At 41.4% G+C, this 21,937-nt stretch overlaps 1 protein-coding gene across 1 annotated transcript in view; it reads right to left on the reverse strand.

Annotated features, from left to right (window-relative positions):
* LOC133396617 (cadherin-12-like) overlaps window positions 1–21,937 on the reverse strand; it is a 108,731-nt gene that overhangs the window by 37,901 nt on the left and 48,893 nt on the right. The window contains exons 5-7 of the mRNA XM_061666641.1: window positions 17,637–17,756; window positions 14,121–14,288; window positions 9,826–10,013 (exon numbers count right to left, since the gene is read on the reverse strand). Of these exons, the coding sequence (XP_061522625.1) occupies window positions 9,826–10,013; window positions 14,121–14,288; window positions 17,637–17,756 (476 nt within the window). The remainder of the gene's footprint in view (window positions 1–9,825; window positions 10,014–14,120; window positions 14,289–17,636; window positions 17,757–21,937) is intronic.

The raw sequence follows: 21,937 nt of genomic DNA on the forward strand, positions 1-21,937 counted from the left end.
GCCTCACCTCCCACTGAAGCCTTCAGCGCTGTAATCAATGGATGAATTCCCAATCGGGTCCGTGGGCGAGCAGCCAGCGCTCGGATGCCGCTGGATGAGGTGTCATTAACTGGCACCGCTGTAGCAATTCCCAAACTTCTGCCACACGACGGGTATTCTTCCGATGTAAAATCACCACCACATTATTTATGATTTATTGTGACCTTCACAAGTGTCTCCGCCGCCGCAAAGGGAAAAGACGACAGACTCGGTTCTCTGCTGATCACACTATGAGTGTGTATCATATTGGTTTTTAACGATTTGTCAAGTTAGCCTTGCTTTACCAGTGATAACTTTGTGAATTTTAGGCTGTCATTTTAAGAACCTTTTTGATTTGAAAGAAACAGAACTATGTGTGAGGTGTTTCAGATCAAAGTAGTGGTTCCTCAAAACTCGGATCATCTTCATCATCTTTCCACGTTGTAATAAAATGAAATTCCTTGGATCTGTTCCAGCCTCATCCATCCATCTATTTTCTGAGCCGCTTCTCCTCACTTGGGTCGCGGGCGTGCTGGAGCCTATCCCAGCTGTCATCGGGCAGGAGGCGGGGTACACCCTGAACTGGTTGCCAGCCAATCGCAGGGCACATACAAACAAACAACCATTCACACTCACAGTCACACCTACGGGCAATTTAGAGTCTCAAATTAATGCATGTTTTTGGGATGTGGGAGGAAACCGGAGTGCTCGGAGAAAACCCACGCAGGCACGGGGAGAACATGCAAACTCCACACAGGCGGGGCCGGGGATTGAACCCGGGTCCTCAGAACTGTGAGGCTGACGCTCTAACCAGTCTAACCAGTGCCACCTTAGCACTCTATAATATTTTATAAAAACCCATAGTCATGACATAGTTAACGAGAATGTAAAGAATTTCAATGTTTTTTTCTGCATTTTCTCTTCAATTTAATAGACATTGTGGTGCTCCTTCGGGTGTGTGCGCCATGGACACTTGAGGGAAGTATAATAGACATTTGGATATATATGGATCCAAAGGAGACATTAAAACTTCTCAGCAGTAATATATATTAGCTGTTTTTCAGAGAGGATAAAAATATTTGCCTGTGGCTATTGTATCATCTGCCTACATGTGTTCAAAGATCCACTGCTTCAAGGCTTACAACACCACCATACCGATGCAATTCATTAGCCCGTCAATGGCGTTTTGCATTTGTTAGCTTTCCAGAGGCAAAGCTATGTGGTTGTTCTAAACACAATGTTTTGATGTGTAGTTTGTCAGGAAACTGGGACTGGCAATAAAGAAATTGATTTTGAAAGTTCTTGTACAAAACAGCCTAGATCTGGGCAGGCTACTTTTCACACTCCCGTATTAGGTTTTGACCTCATTATGTTTTCCAGAGATATTTTTCTGTTTGGCCACTATTGATTTTTAATGTACACTATACTTGCACAAATGGATTAGATTCCCTTATCATATCCATGGAGTTTAGTTTTCACCTCTCAGCCCTTAAACATGCCAAAATTCTTCATACTGTCAGGGATATTCTTCCGTGTTAAACGCCTACTGATTTTGAATCACATGGGATCCAAGAGCCCCGAGGTAGCCGAGGTCACGCATTGGTTTTAATAGCAGTCCAGCAGCCGCGATTCCCAGGGCGCTATCATTTCTTTTCACGGTTAGAGTGAAAGGCAGCTTCTTTCTTTGTCTCGGGAATGATTTCTCCCTCAGTCCGACCACTAATGACATTTATGATGGAGGAAGTGGACCACGCTCACCGGCTGGCTTTAGTAAAATTAAATCCTTAATTAATGGCAGGGAGGATGAAAAGGCTTCTTGCCTCAATACTGTCAATTGCTTTGACTGGAGAAGCTTAAACGGAGCTCATCCGGGATCAATAGCAGTGATCCGACATTGAGTCTTTTCCCCGGGCCCGCACCCACGGAATAGTCACGTCCGTGCAAGTGTACACTCGGAGGAAATAAAAATAAAGAACTCATGCTTTAAATATGTTTTTTTCTCTGTTCATCTGTGGAACCTTGCTGGTTTTTATCCAATAACCTCATTCCCAATTAAAAAGCTGAGAAAAGTTAATTTTTGCCGACGTCAGAGGGTTTTCCTTCCTCCCAGCAGAATGTTGATGATGTTCGATTTTTACAAGCATTTTCACCGGCAAGGCTAAAGTTTCAGGAGCAGCCGGAAACCCGAGCGCAGGGTACCAACCTCTCGGACCTCCAACCTTGGTCTTGTCAGGGTGTATTTAGAGATTCAACCTGCTGTGCTTAGAAGAGTCGGGTCAAGCGGTTTTGTCCTTAAAATGTGTGAATAGTGGCCCTAATTCAGTTGTTCATCCAACCATCCATTATAAACTCCTCCAAGCCACAGACTCCCTTGTTCCCACCCACCTCCTCCAGGTCTACCAGGGGGATACCAAGGCCTTCCCAGGCCATCTGTAAGACAGGTTCCCTCCAGTGAGTCTTAAGTCTGCCCTGAGGCTTCCTTCCGGTTGCTCGTGCCTCATAAATAACTGCATGATTCCCCCGTAAAGGCAGTGGATCATGAGTCCATGGGGTCCACGGGAAAAAGTCCAAGTTCAGCTCCACAATGCTCAGGGCAAAGCAGTGCGACGTGTGTGTTAAGCATGCTAACTGTTCCTCGTTGGACTCACCGCTAAAACCGGACATCTCCAAAATGTCTCCTTGCACAAACAAACGTGCAAACCTAATGCGCTAATTTGAGAGCGGCCCACTCTAAAAGGCCTTAATAGCTTCTTCGCATAGTGCTTTTCATCAGTGAGGATTTGGCCCTGTTTGATCCGTAAAAGATTAAGGGTAGTTTACCCCTCTCATTTTTATTGGTGTTGTACTTTCTCTTTTTATTAGTTTAAGATTTGGGACATCCAAAAAGCATTTAGACAAATGAAACATTTAGTGAGCGATACTAGCGCTTTGTTGTGTGCAAATGCAATAGATTGTTGGTTTGGCAAAGCAATGGGCTTACTTTCATTCCATTTGAAAGCTGAACAGCTTTGAAGCTTTTGATAACTTACAATGTTTGCTAGTTGGGCTTTAACAGAAGAGACTCATCTTGCATTGGCGAGACATTGTCGTGGGTAGTGTAATGGTTCACCTCAGATGGGTTTAATTGACAGACGATTAGTCCAGGTGTTCAACTGGGCTAGACTCCAGCTTCCACAGGTCTCAGAACAGGATAAGCTCTATACAAAATGTATAGATGGAATTTGTCGTTTGAGAGCAAATGTACAAATGACGCTAACATAATTACTGGCTAGCTCAAAACTCAGGTGACGTGTGTTTTGACATATGAGAAACATATGAGGGACCCCCGAAATAGAAACCACCTCGTTCCTGAGTCACAGCTCTGTCATCAGCATCACCATAGCAACAGCAAAGCTCCTTCCCACCTTCCGTAAAAAGCCAAAAAAACAACAACAAAAACACTATTGAATTGTATGGATAGAACACTGAGGGCTAATAAATCAATTACTCGGTCACAGGTTGGACTAAAGTCCTAAATTGTTGATTTTGGACAGTTGTAATCTCCCAACTTTGTGGAAACAGTTTTGGGAGGTTCCATTGCACAAAACAAGGTTTACGAAAGGCTCGCTTGGCTAAGTTTGGTGTGGAAGAACTACCACGAGATGGCCTGCCTCTCTCGGGTCCAACATCACTGACCTCACAAGACTACAATATAGTTCTTAGCAGTATATGCGCCGATTCAGACATTCTACTCTGTTACTTGGAGTCGACCGACTTCTGGCACCAATGAACTGCAATTCAAAACCATTGGACTACAATAAACTGATAACAATACAACTGTCAGGTAAAGAGAAAGCGAGGATACCGGGACACCGTTAAAGAAAGCTTAAAGTCTACGGTGAACGTTGCACATTATTCAAATGTCTTCCCTGAAAGCGAGCATACCGGGACACCGTTATTTAGGTCCAACATCACTGACATCACGAGAGAAATTCCACAGTATGCATAGAGTCGACTGACTTCTGCCACCTCTGCAGTGCTGTTCCAGCCCAGTAGCATTGGAACTACAATAAAGTGATAACTTTATCTCTCAGGGAATGATGCATGTGGGAGCTTAAATTCTACTGTGAACGTTGTACACGGGACTCAGTTCCGGATGCACCCGTATTATTCAAATATCTTCCCAGAGAGAGAGAGTGCGCCAGCCAAATATTATGCCACACATGCCGTGTTCAAACAATGCAGGTTCACCCCCCGAGGCTGGCAGGAGCAGATTTGCCCAACGCTTGGTTTCCTCTGTCTGCCGGGAGAAGGTAAATAAACAAGCAAATGGACAAACACGACGTTTAATCGGAGAGGAAGTGATTTTCGGCGAGGCGACCCGAGGCTCTTGTTTGTCAGCGTGTCCTTTGCCGCATGCATGTCATCGGTCTGCACGCCTCCCTGGGAATTCTTTGGCGGATTTACCTATTGTCTAACGTAATCTTATGTTTAGCAGATGGGATGTGCGAGGCCCCTTCACGTCTGTTTTTTTTCTCTTTTTTTTTTTTTTTTTTTTTCCTCACCAGGCTGGGAAACAGATGATCATCCTTTGAACCCATTACTCAGCCTGATCCTCTTATCATAGCCAACCTTCCTCACTCTCTAATTTGGCTTCTGCCAAACTCGGCTGTGTACAATGAGGCTCTCCTGCTGCCTTGCGTGTGCGTGAGTCTGTGTATGCTCGGAAAGTCAAACGAGGGAGGAAAGGAGAGCAGTAGAAGGATTTGGTCTGCGGGGATATTGCAGCAATCCCGAATAAGACAATGGAGTGGGCGGGTCAGAACACAGCGAGTAGCTCATGAAGGCTTTATCTTCAGCTCCCTCACACCTTCATCCTTGTCTTTGTCACTCGTCACGCGCACTTAATTAAACTGCAGAGTCTCATAGTCAGTCAGTCAGTCTCTCGCTCACTGTCGTGTCATCTTCCTCCTGCTGTTTTGGGTTTGTCATTGACACGGCAGGGGGCGGACACCAATGATGCATTGTCCCCACTTCCCTTGTTAAAATTGCCTTAGCTGTAGACTTTTGAGGCTTCCAAACAACAATAACATCACAGAGCACAGACACACACACACACAAATGCACGCGGGCAAAGAGTGCACACAATGACTATCAATTACTGACTGTGTGAATATTTTGGTGGGGATCAAAAAGGATCGAGTGCACCTTTGGTGCTAAAAATAGTCAGACGGCATTCTGCTCAATGCCAAGAACATTTGACTTTCTTACATCAGAAATATTGTGAAAGGCATGCAAGTACATTTGACTTTTGCAATCAGGTGAAATGTACTCCTATTAGAATGTTAAACATTTCACTGTAGTGATTTACATAAATTACACAATTGAAAGTGAAAAAAAATGTTCATCTTGTAATACCGCTGTGTTCTTCTAGAGCAGTGGATCTCAAGCTTTTTACTCAAAGGACCACCTAAAAAAAACCTGTGTAACATGATGCACAATTTGAACATTAACATTGCCCTGTTATATGACAATAAAACTGTACTTAATGATTCAATTCAAATATATTGCGCATAAAAGCAAAAATTGTATCTTAACAAATCTTAGCTCCTCCCCGACATACAATGATTAGTTAGTTGAGATGTATCACTTCAACATAGTTTCCGTGACACCAATTATTGCACATAAGAGTTAAAAAAATATCTAAATGTTTGAAAACCAAGTAAAACAGAAAGTTCAATACAACTGAACTGAACTGCACTGCTCTAGATTTTAAAAAATTAAAGAGAAAAAAAAAAAAAGTTGTCCACTACAACAGTATGCACATTTTGAACATTCAATTCAGTGATTCTTCGGCTTACCACTAGTGGGAGCCCGTGTACCACATTTTGAGAATCACTGATAAAAGGTAACAGTGACCACCGTAAGCGTAGATGAACTGATTTACTGATTTAACGATAAGGAAGTGAACATCTTTTATAGTCCTGTGTTCATCTGCAGGTTTATAATCATCCATTTTATTCATCCATTCAACAAGTGACTATTCACTCTGAGTTTTCATTTCAAGCAGGTCCTTATTGAAAATTAAAGCTTTTTTTCCCCCCCAGGAGTTTCAAGCAACAGTGGGGAGCCTCTTCATTGGAGTGCATTAACATGTTCCAAAAAATGTTCTCTTTCCCTGCACGACAAAGGCAGGTTTAGCAGTGGTGCTATTACGCGTGAGGACTGTGACACTTTTAGGGCTTTCATTTCCATTCAAGCTCATCGCGAGCACCAACAAATTGAATTTGGACTGCCGAGAGGGGTGCGCGGTCGGTGTGCCCAGGCGGGGAGGGGCCATTGTAAGTGAGCAGGTTTAGGCGGTGAGTGTCACATCATCACAGGTGCAGAGCGAGCGTCTCTGCGTGAGTGGGAGGGAGAACAGAAGCACTTGTGTAAAACACACACACATACACGCACTTACAGTACGTGGGCGACTCTGTGTGTGGGCCGCAGCGAAGCCCCGCATTTATTTTGTCTGACGGCTCGACGGCGTTTCGCCCGACCTTCACCAGATGTGAGCTTTGCAAATCAATTGTGTTGCTCAGCGGTGAACACACAACACTAGCAACACAGGCTAATGATACTGATATTATGATTATACAACAACACTGCATCATAAACTGTGAACTGATTCCAATATCCTGGCTGCAGGGCAGGGCAAAACATCTACGAGGACATTCACAAGCATATTGTTCAACAAAGAATGGCGCTCAAGGGAGCGCAGACCTCCAACAGGAATAAACAGTCCTAATATGGATGGGCAATAACAAATCTGCATGAATAAAATGGGAAACGCAAATTGAAGATTACTGTATGGCCCTTAATATATAGGCTGGTTTTGTCAGATTAAGTTGTCAATAGGACTCCTTGTAAATTGAAACAATGCACTTTAGTCATTAAAGTTGTGCGTGTCTAAAGTTCTGGTCATACAATATGCGATCATGTCCCATGGAGGTTATTTAATAAATAAATAATTTTAAAAAAGGATCTTTGTGTATTCCTTACAACAAAGTGGCGCTCATAAATGTACCAGCGTTCGCAACCCCGCGTCCAGAGAGAAATAAGACGGCGCGGTGAAGGCTGTGGGAAGCAGCGTGGCGTTATTTGACTTGAGTGAATTTGGACATGATGGATGGCGCGCATCTCCAACGAGACGCCAATTCTCACAATTCAGGGAATATCGTTCAATGGGAGACATACTCTAATGCGTTTTACGGTCACTAGGGGTCCCCAAATCACATCAGTGAATATATCACATGAGGTTCCAATGCGTAAAGGCCATACTTTTGTGTTTTGGCTCAGAGTTTTAATTAAAATGTTTGTAAATGTGGGTATACTGTTGAGAATGTCTATATTTTAGAGGTCCCAAAGTAGACTCTCCAAAAGTCACTCAGACCCATGGAAAAAAAATCAAATTGGGTGGACATGTCTAAAAGTGACTCATGCACAGAAGTCGGTTGTCCACGAGAAATCGGGACGCGAATGGAAATTAGCGCTCGGACAACAGCTTAACCATTTTATTTCATTTCGGACTCTGGAATTCCAGACTTTGACCAAGTCCTACTCGGGAATTCGGCCAGATGAGCAACAATCGGAAGTAGGTGTACCAGACGGATAGATGTTGGCAAACTGCAAAGATTTTCGCTATTGTGGGTTAATGGCTTCAAAGTTTGATGATCAGCTTAAGGATTTTCTGAAAGTTTTTAAAATAAATAAAAATAAAATGAACACAAACTCGGGTGGACTTATCTATCTGACGTACGATAGAGTCTCAAGGACCATCACTTAAATTGAACAGCAAATCAGATGTTTTGCTTTGAAGCAGCCACTGTGGGTAAATTCCGGGGCTCGTACTTCGCCCAACTTCTACTCTGGAATTTGGCCAAATGTGCCCCAATCGGAAGTCAAAATCTCAGACAGATGGGTGATACTAACTATTCACAGCTTTTTTTTGCCTACTGTAATGTGGGCATCAAATTCTGATGATTTGTTCATGTATCATGTTCTACCTTTAAGATGATTAATTGTTGAAGAAACGCCGTTTGTCAAGTCATTCCTCATAGTTAAATGGGAAATCATTTATTCTGTCATACAATGGACATAGGTTAGCGTATTTTAAGCCCCCATATTTTTTGAAGCATATAGGCCAAAGTTAATAACTCGCATGTCTTATCGTGTTTAATATATTCCGAGTGGCTGCTCCATTTCGCTCCCTAATTTTAGTGCGCGCCCGTAACGTCTTCCTTTGTTCAAACAAGAGATGATAGACCTTGAAGGCTTTATCCCGACGTAATTAATTCCGCTAACGTCGACGCCACTTTGGTACAAAGTTGGCCGAGCGAAATGGTGTCCCTACCGATGCCGTAGGTTCGCGTCGGAAATAAAATGCGGTACGGATCAAAGCCGACCTCTGGGAGTCTTAATCAATTTAGCGAGCAGAACATATGGCCCACGAGATGAGCTCCTCCACGGCGTGCGCTCGCTGGCATCGGGGGCAGCCGGGACGCCGACACGCTGAGTCTCTAATGAAGGTTCAAGGGTCATGGAGGGCCCTTGGTGGGGTGCCCCGCTGCCCGGCGTTTGGTTTCTTCTACAAAGTCCGCTCCACCATGTATAATATATTAGTAACATCTTCTGTATTTCATCTCCCGGCCTCACTATCTTCCACACAAGTAGTATGCGTTCGCCTTAGGGCGTTTTTGTACCACTAAAATAATATTTGTAACATTTGTTTGTTTGTTTGTTTTTTGTTTTACTTGGGGAGCAGTGTGGTAGCAGCTGTAGCACTTCTGAGGTTGAGGGTTCAAATCTTGGGTGTGTGGAGTTTGCCTGCGTGGGTTACTCCAGTTTTTAAACCTGAATTTGAAACCCTATTTTTTACTTGAAACCCAAACCCTAATTTCAAACCTGAACTTTGGGTTGAAACCCTAATTGCATTGTTTGAAATGCCAGTTTAGGCTCCTTGCTTGAAAACTTAACATTGACTTCAACACCAACTGTACATTCCAACCCCCAGCCTGACTTGAAACCATAATTTTTAAAACCTGACCCAGGCTTTAAACTCTAAATTTAAACCCTAACATTGTCTTGAAGCCCTAATCCCATGGTCCAAACCTTGTTTGAAACCATTGCCCTGGCTTGAACCCATAATTTAAAACCTTAATTTGAACCCCTGGTTTGTAACTGTAACCTTTGTTAGAAACTTTAACAATTTGAAAACCTATGTTGAAACCCTAACCCTTGTTAAAAAACCTTATCCTTGTCTTGAAACCTGTCTTTAAAACCCCAACTCTGACTTGAAAGCCTAATTCGATGCTCTCACCGTTTACATACAGCATATAAAAAAAGTTAAATTTCCTGGCTGATGAGTGATCTATCCATCTATCAATGTCTTGGAACCTTAAATTTGAACTCTAAGCCTTGTTTGAAATCCTAATTGCCTTTCTAAACTGACACATCTGCTTGCCATTTTCTTTTGATGAATCACACATGATTTGTGTTTACTGCGTGGTTTCTAATACTTCTGTTTTGGAAAGAGTACATCGAGCGCAAGAGACTTTTACTGGTGGATAGTCTCCCCAAGCGGTCGGAGGCCCGGCATTCCGTCTACATAGAACCTCCGCTGGTGAAAATTCCATGTCAAAAATTGGGAAATTGGACCTTTTGGATGCTTTCGAGAGCCCGCGGCACAAAAAGCAATGAGCCCGCTGAGGCGATTGAAAGGCAGCTGAAGTTCAATTCCGCTCTCCATGACAACAAAAGCATTTTTGCCGGCGGAGCGCTCACCCGTTTGAGGACGATTATCCCGTCTTGGTTGTGGTCATTGGTGGTGATGTCAAACATGGCGCCCCCGTCGCCCGGCACGATGGTGTACTCCACTTCGGCGTTCTTGCCCACGTCCAAGTCGTGGGCCTTGATCCTGCCCACGGCCGAGCCCACCGCCGAGGACTCGGGAACGCGCAAGTGGAAAAAACCTGCAAACAAATTAAGCGAGCGCAGATATTTAATAGGATCTTCTAAATACGCGGCGGGCACGTCATCCTGTAGCGTTCAGAGCATCAAATATGAAACGTCTGCAAGCCTCTGCCTCCTGAGGGATCCTACACAAACAGACAAATTGATTTCTGCATGTCGAAAAGAAAAATCTTCTTGCATGATTCAAATTATGTCAGGATCTTTTAATTTATTTTTGTACGAAGACCAATGCAATAAAAAGCATACCTTTAAGGGGTGGATTATTATTGTTATTATTATTTTTTGTGAATACATTTTGAGAAAATGGTTGCACACTACAGCCTTTATCCAGCAATATCAGTCATAAGAAACATTGTAAATCTTAATCCTGGCTTTGAAACACTAATTTGAAACCTCAACCACAGTTTGAAAGCATAACACTGACCTAAAACCCTCATCTCAAACCCTAACCAAGGCTTGAAATCCTCATTTAGAATTCTGAGTATATTATGGATCTTGAACCTGACCCTGCATTAAGATCCTAACTTGAAACTTTGAAACCACAGACTTGAAACCCTAATTTGAAACCCTAACACTGCCTTTAAAACCAAATTGGAAACCCTTACCAAGACCTAACCCTGCCTTGAAACTTTAATTTGAAACCCTAAACGTAGTTTGAAACCATCAAAGTGCCTTGAAATCCTAATCTTTGTGAGAAACCCTCGCACAAATTAAAAAAAACCCTCATTTCAAACCCCTAACTCTGCCTTTAAACCCTAATTTGGAACCCTCACCAAGGCTTGAAACTGAAATTTCAAACCCTAGCCATACTTTGAAACCCTATCAGTGAATTCAAACCTTGACCCTGCCTTGAAATCCTAATTTGAAACCCTAAACATGGCTTGAAATCTACAATACATTTGAACCCTGACTCTAGCTTGACACTTTAAAACCGTAACCGTGGCTTGAAACCCAACTTTGAAAATCGAACCTTTCTTGATAGGCCTTATCCAAACGCTAACTGTGAATACAATTATTATTATTATTATTATTATTATTTTATTTTATTTTTTTACTTGGAGGAAGACAAGCTTGTGTTTTATGCGATACCTGAACAAGCCGCCGCTGGACGCTATCACAAGCACTCGCATACAAGCATATACAAATTTCATGCATCATTTGTCATTCCTCGGGACGCACCGAGGAGGGAGATACAGCTGCTGCATGAATCTGGCTCTTATATGCTGGACAAATAATGAAGAACTCTGAAGGTGTTGTGTTTATTTTCACAGTTTTGGGGACATTTGCTTTGTGGATGTACGTAGAAACACATTTGTTGCTATGGATTTTGGCTTGTTTGCCTCAAATGAGCGGTGATTCCAAGCCTAAAGTAAAACTCTCTCCCCATGTCATCAGGTCTTGTGAGGACTTTTAAACATCTTCAGCGGCGTACGGGAGCATCCACACGTGGCCCGAACCTTTGTGCTGTGACAGAATTATGGAAATATCAACTTTTGCTTTCCACAGCTCAGCTCTATTTACATTCCGCGGCGCTCGACGAGGAGTCTGGCTCACTGCAGAGGTTTGCGCTTGGCTGTCATCTGCTCACTGCTGCTTTGTACGTAGCCAAAGCACAAAACTCACACATCAGTGACTTTATAGAAATTGATTTTTTTTTCCCCCCCCCCCACCGCTTTCACCTGCTGATTGAGAGAGGCAAATTCATGGGGTTTAACTGGCTATAAAATGGAAAATTGGTCAAGTTACAGCGTTTTGCTGAAATGCAGTGAGTCAGCCCCCTGAGTGCATCGTGCTAAAACCTAAATCTAAATATGGAAGGATGCTCCTGGAGCAAAAACAACGGCGAGCCGACAAGCTTTGTCTACAGGAGCTTGTCGAAAAGAAAATAAGTCAAACTTTTGCTTGTCGTCGTGACAAACTGTGCGATTATGTATATCGCTCCTGTGGCGGAAACTTCTGATAATGCCGAACTTGATACGTTTTCTGACCATCTGGCTTGTGTCCGTTGATCGATTTTGAGGTTTGGACGGCGCGGCGAATCCCAAAGGGTCTTGTGTGTGTCGGCGGGTTGCAGCTGCACTGCAAACACGCAAAATCTTACCAAGTATATTAGACTAATTTGAAGTTAAAAATCTCAAAACTAATCTGATTGCATTTAAAATAAGACTGATCACCTTTACTTATTTCAAGTAAAAATGTGCTTGAAACAAGTGAAAATTGTCCAAAACAAGTTATTTGAATGAATTTTGACTAGATATAAATTAAATATCACAGCGTAGTGACAGTTTAAGGACCAATTAATTAAAGATGTCCACCTAATATTTGTGATACAAGCAACCGCTGCCACCCGATTTTTATTTTTATTTTTTTTGCTTTGACTTGCAAGCAAACATTTGAGATACAAGCCCAGTATAGGTGGCAGTGAACGCAAATGAAGAAGCATCAGTTTGGCGTATTGTCACCAATTCCTCAAAAAAGAGGCTTCGAGCTGTTTGTTGCCACTCGCAAGTGAAGTTTACTGTCAAACTAAACGTAAAAACAAAGAAAATTACACATTGTGTCTTTCACCATACCACTAGCTTAATGCTAACACATAACGGGAAACGCTATAGACGGGCTGACGAATAGCACAGGTGTCTCTGTGTTTATAATCATTTAAGCAACAGATATTTGAACCCAAACAGTCGCGCAACAACACATAGACAGATAGTCTATCAAAACTCACAGGGAGATTTTCTTTATCCTCTGTGAATTAAACAGAAAGTTACTGCGTACCTGTAGCCATGTCTTTATACTACTGCCCCCAGGGGGCCAAGACGTGCACACCAGGAGGAGTAGCACAATGTCCAAAGCAAACAATGTGTGCAAAAAAAACATTTATATTTGTTCTTACTGGATGTACAATATTACAAAGTGCTATTTTCCTTATGGAAAATAAATTACAAATTGTTTTGTTGTGGAAGCAGTGTTCAACCCTTTTTTTAGCCCAGCAAATGTGCTTGGTGCCTTCACAGAAGGTTTGCCAAGCGGTCCAAGAAAGTTTGGCAAAGGAACCAAAAAGTCAAAGTCTCAACTTTGTATTCTCAACAACAGCTGAGGGTTTTTCTCCGCCACTGGATTGATTGATTTTGTCGTGTCGTGCTCTCGAGATTACTCCCCTTAAACGAGAGTGTTACATCAGGGAGGGCATCCGACGTAGAATCGTTGCCACGCAAGCAAATCGCGCGAATGAAGAAGACGACTCATGGTGATGATTGATTGATTGACGGAGTGTCTTTTGATTCCCAAAGCGGGAGGACACAGCCAAGTCAGTCAGTTACGTCAGCGTTTTGAGTGAGGACAAGAGTGCTCCATCAAAACTGCATGCTTCAAATGACGCAATTGTCAAGTGTCACAATTGGGAAATGCGTTCAAACTGATTTGAATCCACAGGTCCGATTTGCATGAGTCAAAAGTGTACATTAACGCAACGTCAAATTATAATTCATTTACAAAAAAACATTTATTTTTTTTACTTCCTTTTGCTTCCTCCTAAATTCATTTCTTCCCTTCTGACCAACCTTCTCGTCATTCATTTTCCTTCGTTTCTTTCTTACTTGCGACCCAAGCACGGATTCGAACCTGAATCTTGAATTGTGAGGCAGTCATGATACCCACTCCATCATCGTGCTGCTCCCATTTCCCTCTTCTTTCCATCACTGATTCCTTTCTAATTTCCTCTTTCCCTTCTGACCTACCTTGTCCTCCTCCTTTGCTTCCTTCATTTCTTCCTTCTGTCCTTGCTGACTTGGGTGTTTCCTTTCTATGTTTCCGTCCGAAATACAAAATCAGTCTGAAGTAGTTGTTTATATACATATGGGCACAAAATTCACATTTACAAACTTATAATAAAGGCATTTGCGCACAACGGGATCCACGTTGGACCTGGTGGACCTTGAAGTGAAAATACTTTTTAAGTGAAACTATTGCTTTTAATTCGGTTTGAGGGGAGTTTAGTTTGCTTCCGGTCAAAGCCGGTTTGAACTGGAAATCGTCATTTTCAATGAAACTCATGTTAAAATGAGAGTTCCCGATCACATTCAAGCATTAAAACAGGCCACACCCACTTTTGGAGAACCTGGGCGGGTTGTCGTTGACGTCGCTGAGGGTGATGTTGACGACGGTGGTCCCGGCGAGCCCCCCCAGCTGGCCCCCCATGTCCTTGGCCTGGATGAGCACCTGGTACTGCTCCTTCACCTCCCGGTCCATGTTGGGCAAGGCCGTCTTGATCACGCCTGCGGCGGAGCACAAGCGGGCGACAAGCGCAAATGTCAGCACGGCCACTTTGGCATTTCAAGGAACAGCGTGTAAATATATGAAAGCCAGCCAAGTACGCGGCTCTGCCGAGCGCAATTTTTGTTTACATTTTAAAATGCATCTTTACCCGAGGAACGGGAATAGAGGTCACCTGACAAACTTGACATTCAGACAGCGACCTGTGGCGAAGACTTGCAATGATTCGTTGAAGATTACGCAGTGTTTGCGCTGCGCCTTTATGGACGGTGGCAAAAACTCAAAGCTAACCAAGATCAAATTTGGAAAAAACAACAACAACAACAACAACCGCTTGTTGTTTGGTAGCCAGGCAGTTTTTGCACTTGCTTCAAGCACTGTTTTGCTTAAAAATCAGAAGCTAATACAACTTGCTATTGAGATTTTATTACTGGTAATCAATCAGTTTAGCTGAAAATACTGCCATAATTCTATTGGTGTGAGTTGTATGAATCCACTAATTTGCTTTAAATTAAGTAATATATTTCTTCCGTCATTACTTTTAGTTCTTGTTGTTTGAGCCCAGTTTTTGCAACACAGGTCTTTGAACAAAGATTCGACAAAATGGTCACTACACTGCAAAAACAAAACAAAAACAAGAAGTAATTCAATGAGAAACATTAAATTGAGCAAAATCTCCAATATGAAGAGGAATGTTTGACCAGTGTATTCCTTCTTCTTTTGTAGTACATTACACACTTTCTTTTAAAGCCTTGTATTTGCAGCGTGCACCTTTTGAGTGAATAACCCACAATGATGATTTTCTTTTCAAAGTGTATGTTTAGTTGTGACGATAATGTCACACCTCCCGCGTGTTGATTGTTCATTTGTTGACGTGTGTTTGCACATATAGACGGACGCCCAGCCGGGAAAACATTTCCTCTCGCAGCATGATTTGTGTTTGTAGTTGCCGCCTCTTTGCCAGCGCGCGCCGCTCACGTCTCTCCGCGGCGAGCGGCAACACCGACTTCCGTCCGTGTCGCCTTTGTGATATGCGTGAAGCGATTTTAATATGCTGAGAAGTGTCCCGCTTGTGCCGCTGTCGTGTAAGTGTCTTTTAAAGGGGACATAATGTGGAAATGTGAGTTTTTAATAGCTGCTATGCAAAAAGTAGTGTGTCTGAAGTACCTGCACGCCCATCAAGTGTGAAATTAAACAGCAAGAGTAAATCTTTTATCTGCTTTTTTTCAGAAAATGTGTCTGAGAGCGATGCCTCGTGAGATTTGCTGAATTGCGATGTCAAGATTGGGTTAATTTACATAACTGGGCCCACACTTTTTCGCCATCCACGACTTGGAAGCTTGGCTGGGTGAAAATCAGGCATTTTCAAGTGACTGTTCGCAATACAGAGAGACCGATAAAATTTTCATTTTTATTTTTTCATGGCCGATACCGATTATTAGTAGTCAAGGAGGTCGATAACCGATACCTGGAGGCGATATTCATTTGAAGTAAAAGGGAAAATATTTAAAAATAAATTTCATTTCGAATAATACAAACTCCAACAGTTACATTTGTTTTATAGCTTTTAAACGCATCTTTATTTTTAAATTTGCAACGTGTTAGTATATTTTTTTTAATAATCTTATTCAATAGACATCTAAGTTTTAGAATTCTAACAAAAAGTGCAGAGAGCTCCCAGGCTCAGCAGCATCTTATAAAGTTCAATAAAAACTGTAAATATATCCCTAGACTTTTCCAAATTTCAATATAACTGAAATCTTTCACGTATCATTGTTTTAAGTTCAAACAAAAACAAAGTGCAAGGGGTTCCCAGGCCCAGTAGCATCTCTTATGAAGTTTTTACCCAGTTTTATATTGCTCTCCTATCTGCTGTCGGATTTTCAAAAGTCAAGTTTTTTCAAAATGCAGAATAGTTGTTTAAAAAAAAAAAAAATTGAGCAGTGCTGCAGTGTTAGCACAGAAACGTGGTCAGTGTCCTCGAATGTTCTGTGCAGTTGTTGATATTTGTATTTGGCCACGTGTCTGCTGCATGCGCCACATGCGAGGATCCGTGCACTAATTGGGCGACTTGTTGATGGAGCGCCGCCTTCGCGTGTTCATTAGTGACTTTCTCTGCTTTATTTGCCTTCTCGTCTTTCTCTTAAGACCATGTTTGAGAACAAGGAGCCGCTCGCATAGTCGCAACGCCCCAACCCTTCTCGGATAATGTTAATGGTAAATCTGCTGTAATTCTTTTGATGTGAGAATGCCAGAAACATTTTGAAACACCTGGTTATTATTACAAATAGTGGAAGAAAAAAAGTCCAAACCACATCTTCTTGAAGTTCAGCATGAAAAACTGAGTTCGCTCGCCCGCTGTTCTGCTGCATTGACTCCAGCAGCGCGCGGGCATAAACAACAAAAATAAATAACAGCGTTAATGTTTTGGCATAATTGTGTTTGGTCATTTCCAAGCGGCGGCCGTAAACAGTTGTTAGTTAGTCAGCAACAAACCGGCGAAGTGATGAGATGTTGAACGGAAACATCTGGATGCTGCCGGCTCGCTAATATGTTGATATGTGCCTCACAGAAAATGACTCTGTGGGAATAACACATTGCCAATGTAGCAGATAAGTGCCAGATGTACAATGCTTGAAAGAAGTTCTTGGAAATGATATTTTAGCGTAGCATAATAAGCAGTAACACTGAAAAAGTAGGTCATTTTAAGTCGCGTTAAACGTCACACGTCAAGTAAATGCACCGTCTTTTTTTTTTTTTTTTTTTGCCTTAGCAAGTGGGAGAATGGTTAACGTAAAATATTGCATGTGCTATGTTTAAGGGTAATGTTATGGATGAGTTTGAAATGATATTGAAATGTTTTCATCGTAATTTGTGATGTACTCTATCGAAGGTTTAAACTATTAATGTAGGCAATTATTAACATGGATGGGGGAGCAAATGGTTTACAAATGCTCGAGATTTTGAAAAGCCATTCAGCAGAGAAACTAACCCGAACCCTAACCCAAACCCATGCAGCGAAGCCCTGCCATAATTTCCGTTACCAACCCCTGCTAAATTTAGCTCCGCCCCGACATACAGAGATTTGCCAGATGAAATGATGACTTAGTTAAAACGTATTGCTCATAATAGTTAGTAAATAAAAATGCTACATTCCAAATATGAAAACAAACAGCAAATGTACTCTAATACTACTGAACTGTACTTAACAAATGTACTGTGTCAGATTGAAATAAAGTTTAAGATGCTGCAACATTACACACAGTTTGAACATTTAATCAAGTGATTCTTCCGCATGCCGCACTTTGAGAATCACCGCAACTGCAGAGGACGTCGCCGAGAATTGTTACCAGTTTTGGGGTCCACGGAGAAGTAGGGCTGTCCGTGCAGGATGCTGTAAACCACTCTGGCGCTGTTCCCGTACGTCGGGTCGTCCGCGTCGGTGGCCGTCACCTGCGTCACGTACGTCCCTGCGGAGAAACCAAGAGTTATTTGTTACCCCGGAGAAAAGGTGAAAATCCAAACATCGGAACAAACTGGCCCGATGCTACCGAAACTTAAACGCACTGCATCCAGTGCAGCCGTGTATTAAATAAGAGAAGGACACCGAGGAAAATAAAGAGCCATGCTGCTTGCCAATGCTGTTAGCATGGCAGCCGTCCAAGCCGCGTGATTACATGTTGGAGCCACCTTGCCTAACAGTATTAGTCATTATCTACCATGGCTTTTCAATTAAAAACAAACATGTTGCTAATCGTTTTATCATAGTAAACATATGGATGCTGCGGAATAACTAGTGCTGTCGCATACTGTGAAATTGCGATTCAATATTAAAAAAATAAAAATACAAGGCCATTTTTGCTGAGAAAGGCAGCGCTACTTTTGTGCAAGGTAGATGGCGATTCGTCGTCATTGATGAAGCAAATGAATCATATGCACATTTTTGGTTATCATTGAATGACTTAAATAAGTTTGAATTTTTAGAATTTGATGAATGAAGTTTTGATTAGGTGATGAAAGTTAGATAAGAAGAAAACACATTAGTACTTTATAAGTACTTTATTTAAATATAAAATCTTTCAAACTTAACATTTTGTAGTTCTACTTTTTGATATATTACTTAAATAATTGCATTACTTGAATAAAACGTAAGTAAATAAAGGACATTTTGCAAAGTCACATCTGAACAAAATTATTAGGGGAGAACTGAGAAATATATAAAAATACATATACAGTAATTCAATATAGATAGAATTTAAAATAATGTTATAAAAATTTTTTTATTTCCAAACATTAAATCTGCACAAAATTATTAGTCAAAAAGCAGATTTTTTTTGGATTTAAATTAATTTAAATCGTGTATATATTTATGTATTGCTAAAATTTATTAATTCAATTACATTTTTAAAAAAGTGTTTTTTTCCAAACCTGAACAATTATTAGTAGAAAATGAACAAAGATAATTAACATTTAAAGTAAATGCAATTGAAAATATTTCTTCCCCTCTATTATGGTCAACAAATTCAATTTGAAATCTGTACAAATTTTAGTGTATAGCTGAGCATTTTGTTACATTTTTGTTCATAAACAATATAAAAGTACATCTACATGTAGCCTAAATATATGCTTCCGAATCTTCCAATGGGACACAATAAGCCATACTCATATTTTCAGATTTGAGGTGTACGTACTGTATATACCACTGTCCAGGTGGAATATGTTTAATACGAAAGCAGCTTTTTGGCTGTTAGCAGCTTGCAACAATGGCATTTAACGACATGAAAACATCAGGTGAGGTAGATTAATGGCGAACAAACACGCCGCCGTGTATCTCCCATCGTGCGCAGACCACAACGCCCAAACACGGGCCGAGCAAAGGACGTCCAAAGTCCTCAGCGGCTCCCGCGTTTGCACATCTTTAAATAGAACGTGTCCGCCAGAGGCCAGGACTCGTCCCGGGCGAGGTGAGAGACCAGGAATAAAAGCTGGGAACATTATGCGCTGTAGCAGGTAGATACTGTTGTTCAGTTACAGCAGAAAATAGCCTGAATTGTGATTGTTTAAATTCACTCAATTTGCTACAGTTTGCTTTTGTTTCCGTTCTGAATGTGGAGAATGCTGCTGCTAGGTACAGGTATGGAGGTATTCTAGTTGGAAACAGCACCCAAAAATCCAGAAAAAAATGCTTTTTGCACACATAAAACAACCGTAATAAAGCAAGTAGTCATCCATACCTTAGATTTGGACCAATGAAAAGCTCTGATATGATTGTGAGGTATCGTCAAATCTGACATCCCTGCAGGAATATTTTTTATTTTTTATTTTTTTTAGAGCAAAAGGCATTTTATTAAACGAATAAAGTACTGATTTTTGTAAGAGCTAAAAGCATATTTTATTTCTAATTCTTTGAGAAAAAAAGGCATTACATTATGGAAATATAAATATTTTTTAATTCACATTAAATTATGTTTACAAACGTTCACTTCGACCTCTTAATATTAACAGAAATCATTTACACATACAACTATCTCTACATCTTTCTGTTTAGAAAACAACTTTTTCTCCCTAAGAAAATGACTTTAAACTTCGGGAACAATGCGCGGCGACGCCAGGTGGGCGGCTTCCTCTCATTTACACGTCATTGAGTGAAACTTAAGCGACTATTAAAGTAGGTCCGCCCTGACACCCCGCCCCCACCGACAGACGACTCTAATAGCACGGCGTGCTGCGGCGTTACCCTGGCAACCGGAGACTGGAATAACTAGCGGCGACAGACTCTAAACGTCAAAGTGACATGCAGATTGTGTGCGGTGGCTTTTGGTGTGTGTGTGTGTTTTTATTTATTTATTTATTTAAAGGTACGTGCTTCAGCTAATTATCACTTTGCAATGGAGTGTAGCCTTAGGTTTGCAAAGCCTTTAAAAAAAAAAAAAAAAAAAGCCATAGTTGGTAACTTTTCCGGGATCATCAGTTAAAAAAAAAAAATTTTTTTTATAATAACGTAAGAATTTCAGTGTGCAGTGAACATATTCACAGTTCGGCTTTTAGGAGTTTGCATACTTCTGCTAGTTGCTGAAAAGCTCCTCGATTTGCTCTGAGGGGGAGGAGCTTCCTTTAGTCAGGCAATACCCTTGTCATATATATACAATATATTGTATATATTGTCATACATATAACCTTATTTTACAGTATATGAATGTCACACGTCTGTTGTCATTCATTTGGGTGACTGATTTTTGACTGACTGCGATTGAGTGAGAAGGGCAACATGTTCTGAAGCCTTTCGACTCAATTGCCAGCCGTTTTCAGAACTGTTGTTTTTCAGTATTTCATTTTGTAATTTTTGTGGAATAGTTTTTTTTTTTCCTGTAAAATTGCATTTTTTTGTTTTGTTTTGTTTCTTTAGGAAAGAAAATGAACTTTCAAGCCTCCTTCCACACTTGAGATTTTTTTTTTGTGGTTGACGTGCACCATTAATGAAACTGGTGTAGTTTTTTTTTGTTTTTTTGTTTTTTGTTTTTTTACTCAAGTTACTGCGTTACTGGATGAATTTGCCTAAAATGTACAATTCCTGTTCCTGTCCAATTTTAAGCATGGTCATTGAGAGCATGGTTGTTGTCTGAGGCAGTTTTTTTCTTTCCAATGGGCACTACCAACTAAATTTGCCCAAAATAGCTGCAGATAATTCAAAAAATAAAGGTCACTAATAAAGGTTATCTCATCATATCTAATTGTGTGCAGAGCATGGCATCAAATTGTGATAATTTTGAGAAATCTTAGGAAGATGTTTAAAAAATTATTCCCCAACAAGTTTCACAGATCGACAAGAAATCGGGTGGACTTGTCCATCATAACCGGACGCACAAGAAAGTCTCTAGGACCCATGTGTGAAATTGAACAGGAAGTCGGCCATTTTGGTTTGAAGTAGCCAATCCGGGCAAATTCCAGGGCCCCTATTGGAAGTAGCTGTACTCGACGGATATGCGAAACTAAACCGCCATTTTATATCATATTGTTTTGTCTTTATAGATGAGAAAAGTAGCATTGTTCAATAAGACATATTTTAATGAGCATCCTATGGTGAGTTAATCATTTAATGACTCTTTATCATTTATTGTGATCTCCAGCCAAGTGTGAGCTGATGTTTTAAATATGTCATGTATATAAATTACTTATATTATGAAAGCTTGTTGATAACAGGAAGGAAAAATCCATCAGACATGTTTGTGGGATAATCAGTTTCAGCTAATTAGTTGTCTGTCAATCATTCCATTAAAGTGAGCCCTGTTGCCATGGCGACACAAGTCGCTGGATCAACTCGTACCCTGCGGTAAACACTGTCAGCGTTTGTTGTTCCCTCTTTTTTGCTTTTTTTTGTGTGTGTTCCCGCTCTGAGGGCGTCATTGCCATTCTGCTGGAGAGGAACTCTTCTTCCGGCGAGTTACCTTGATCTGCTCTCCCAGGGGTCGGCCGTGAATAGCGCCCTCTCGCTCGCTCTCAAATGTCAGGAGCCCGTGGGGCGAGCGAGGAGGCGCCGTTGCCCGCCACCTGCCACTCTCCAAGCCAACTCCGCCGACTCTTCGTCTTTATCGTCGTCTTTATTCGATCAAGCGGAGAGGACGCGAGCTGATGTCCGTGTGACAAGAGAATA

This window comes from Phycodurus eques, chromosome 21 (genome assembly GCF_024500275.1).
Source record: "Phycodurus eques isolate BA_2022a chromosome 21, UOR_Pequ_1.1, whole genome shotgun sequence".
In the NCBI taxonomy this organism is placed as follows: domain Eukaryota; kingdom Metazoa; phylum Chordata; class Actinopteri; order Syngnathiformes; family Syngnathidae; genus Phycodurus; species Phycodurus eques.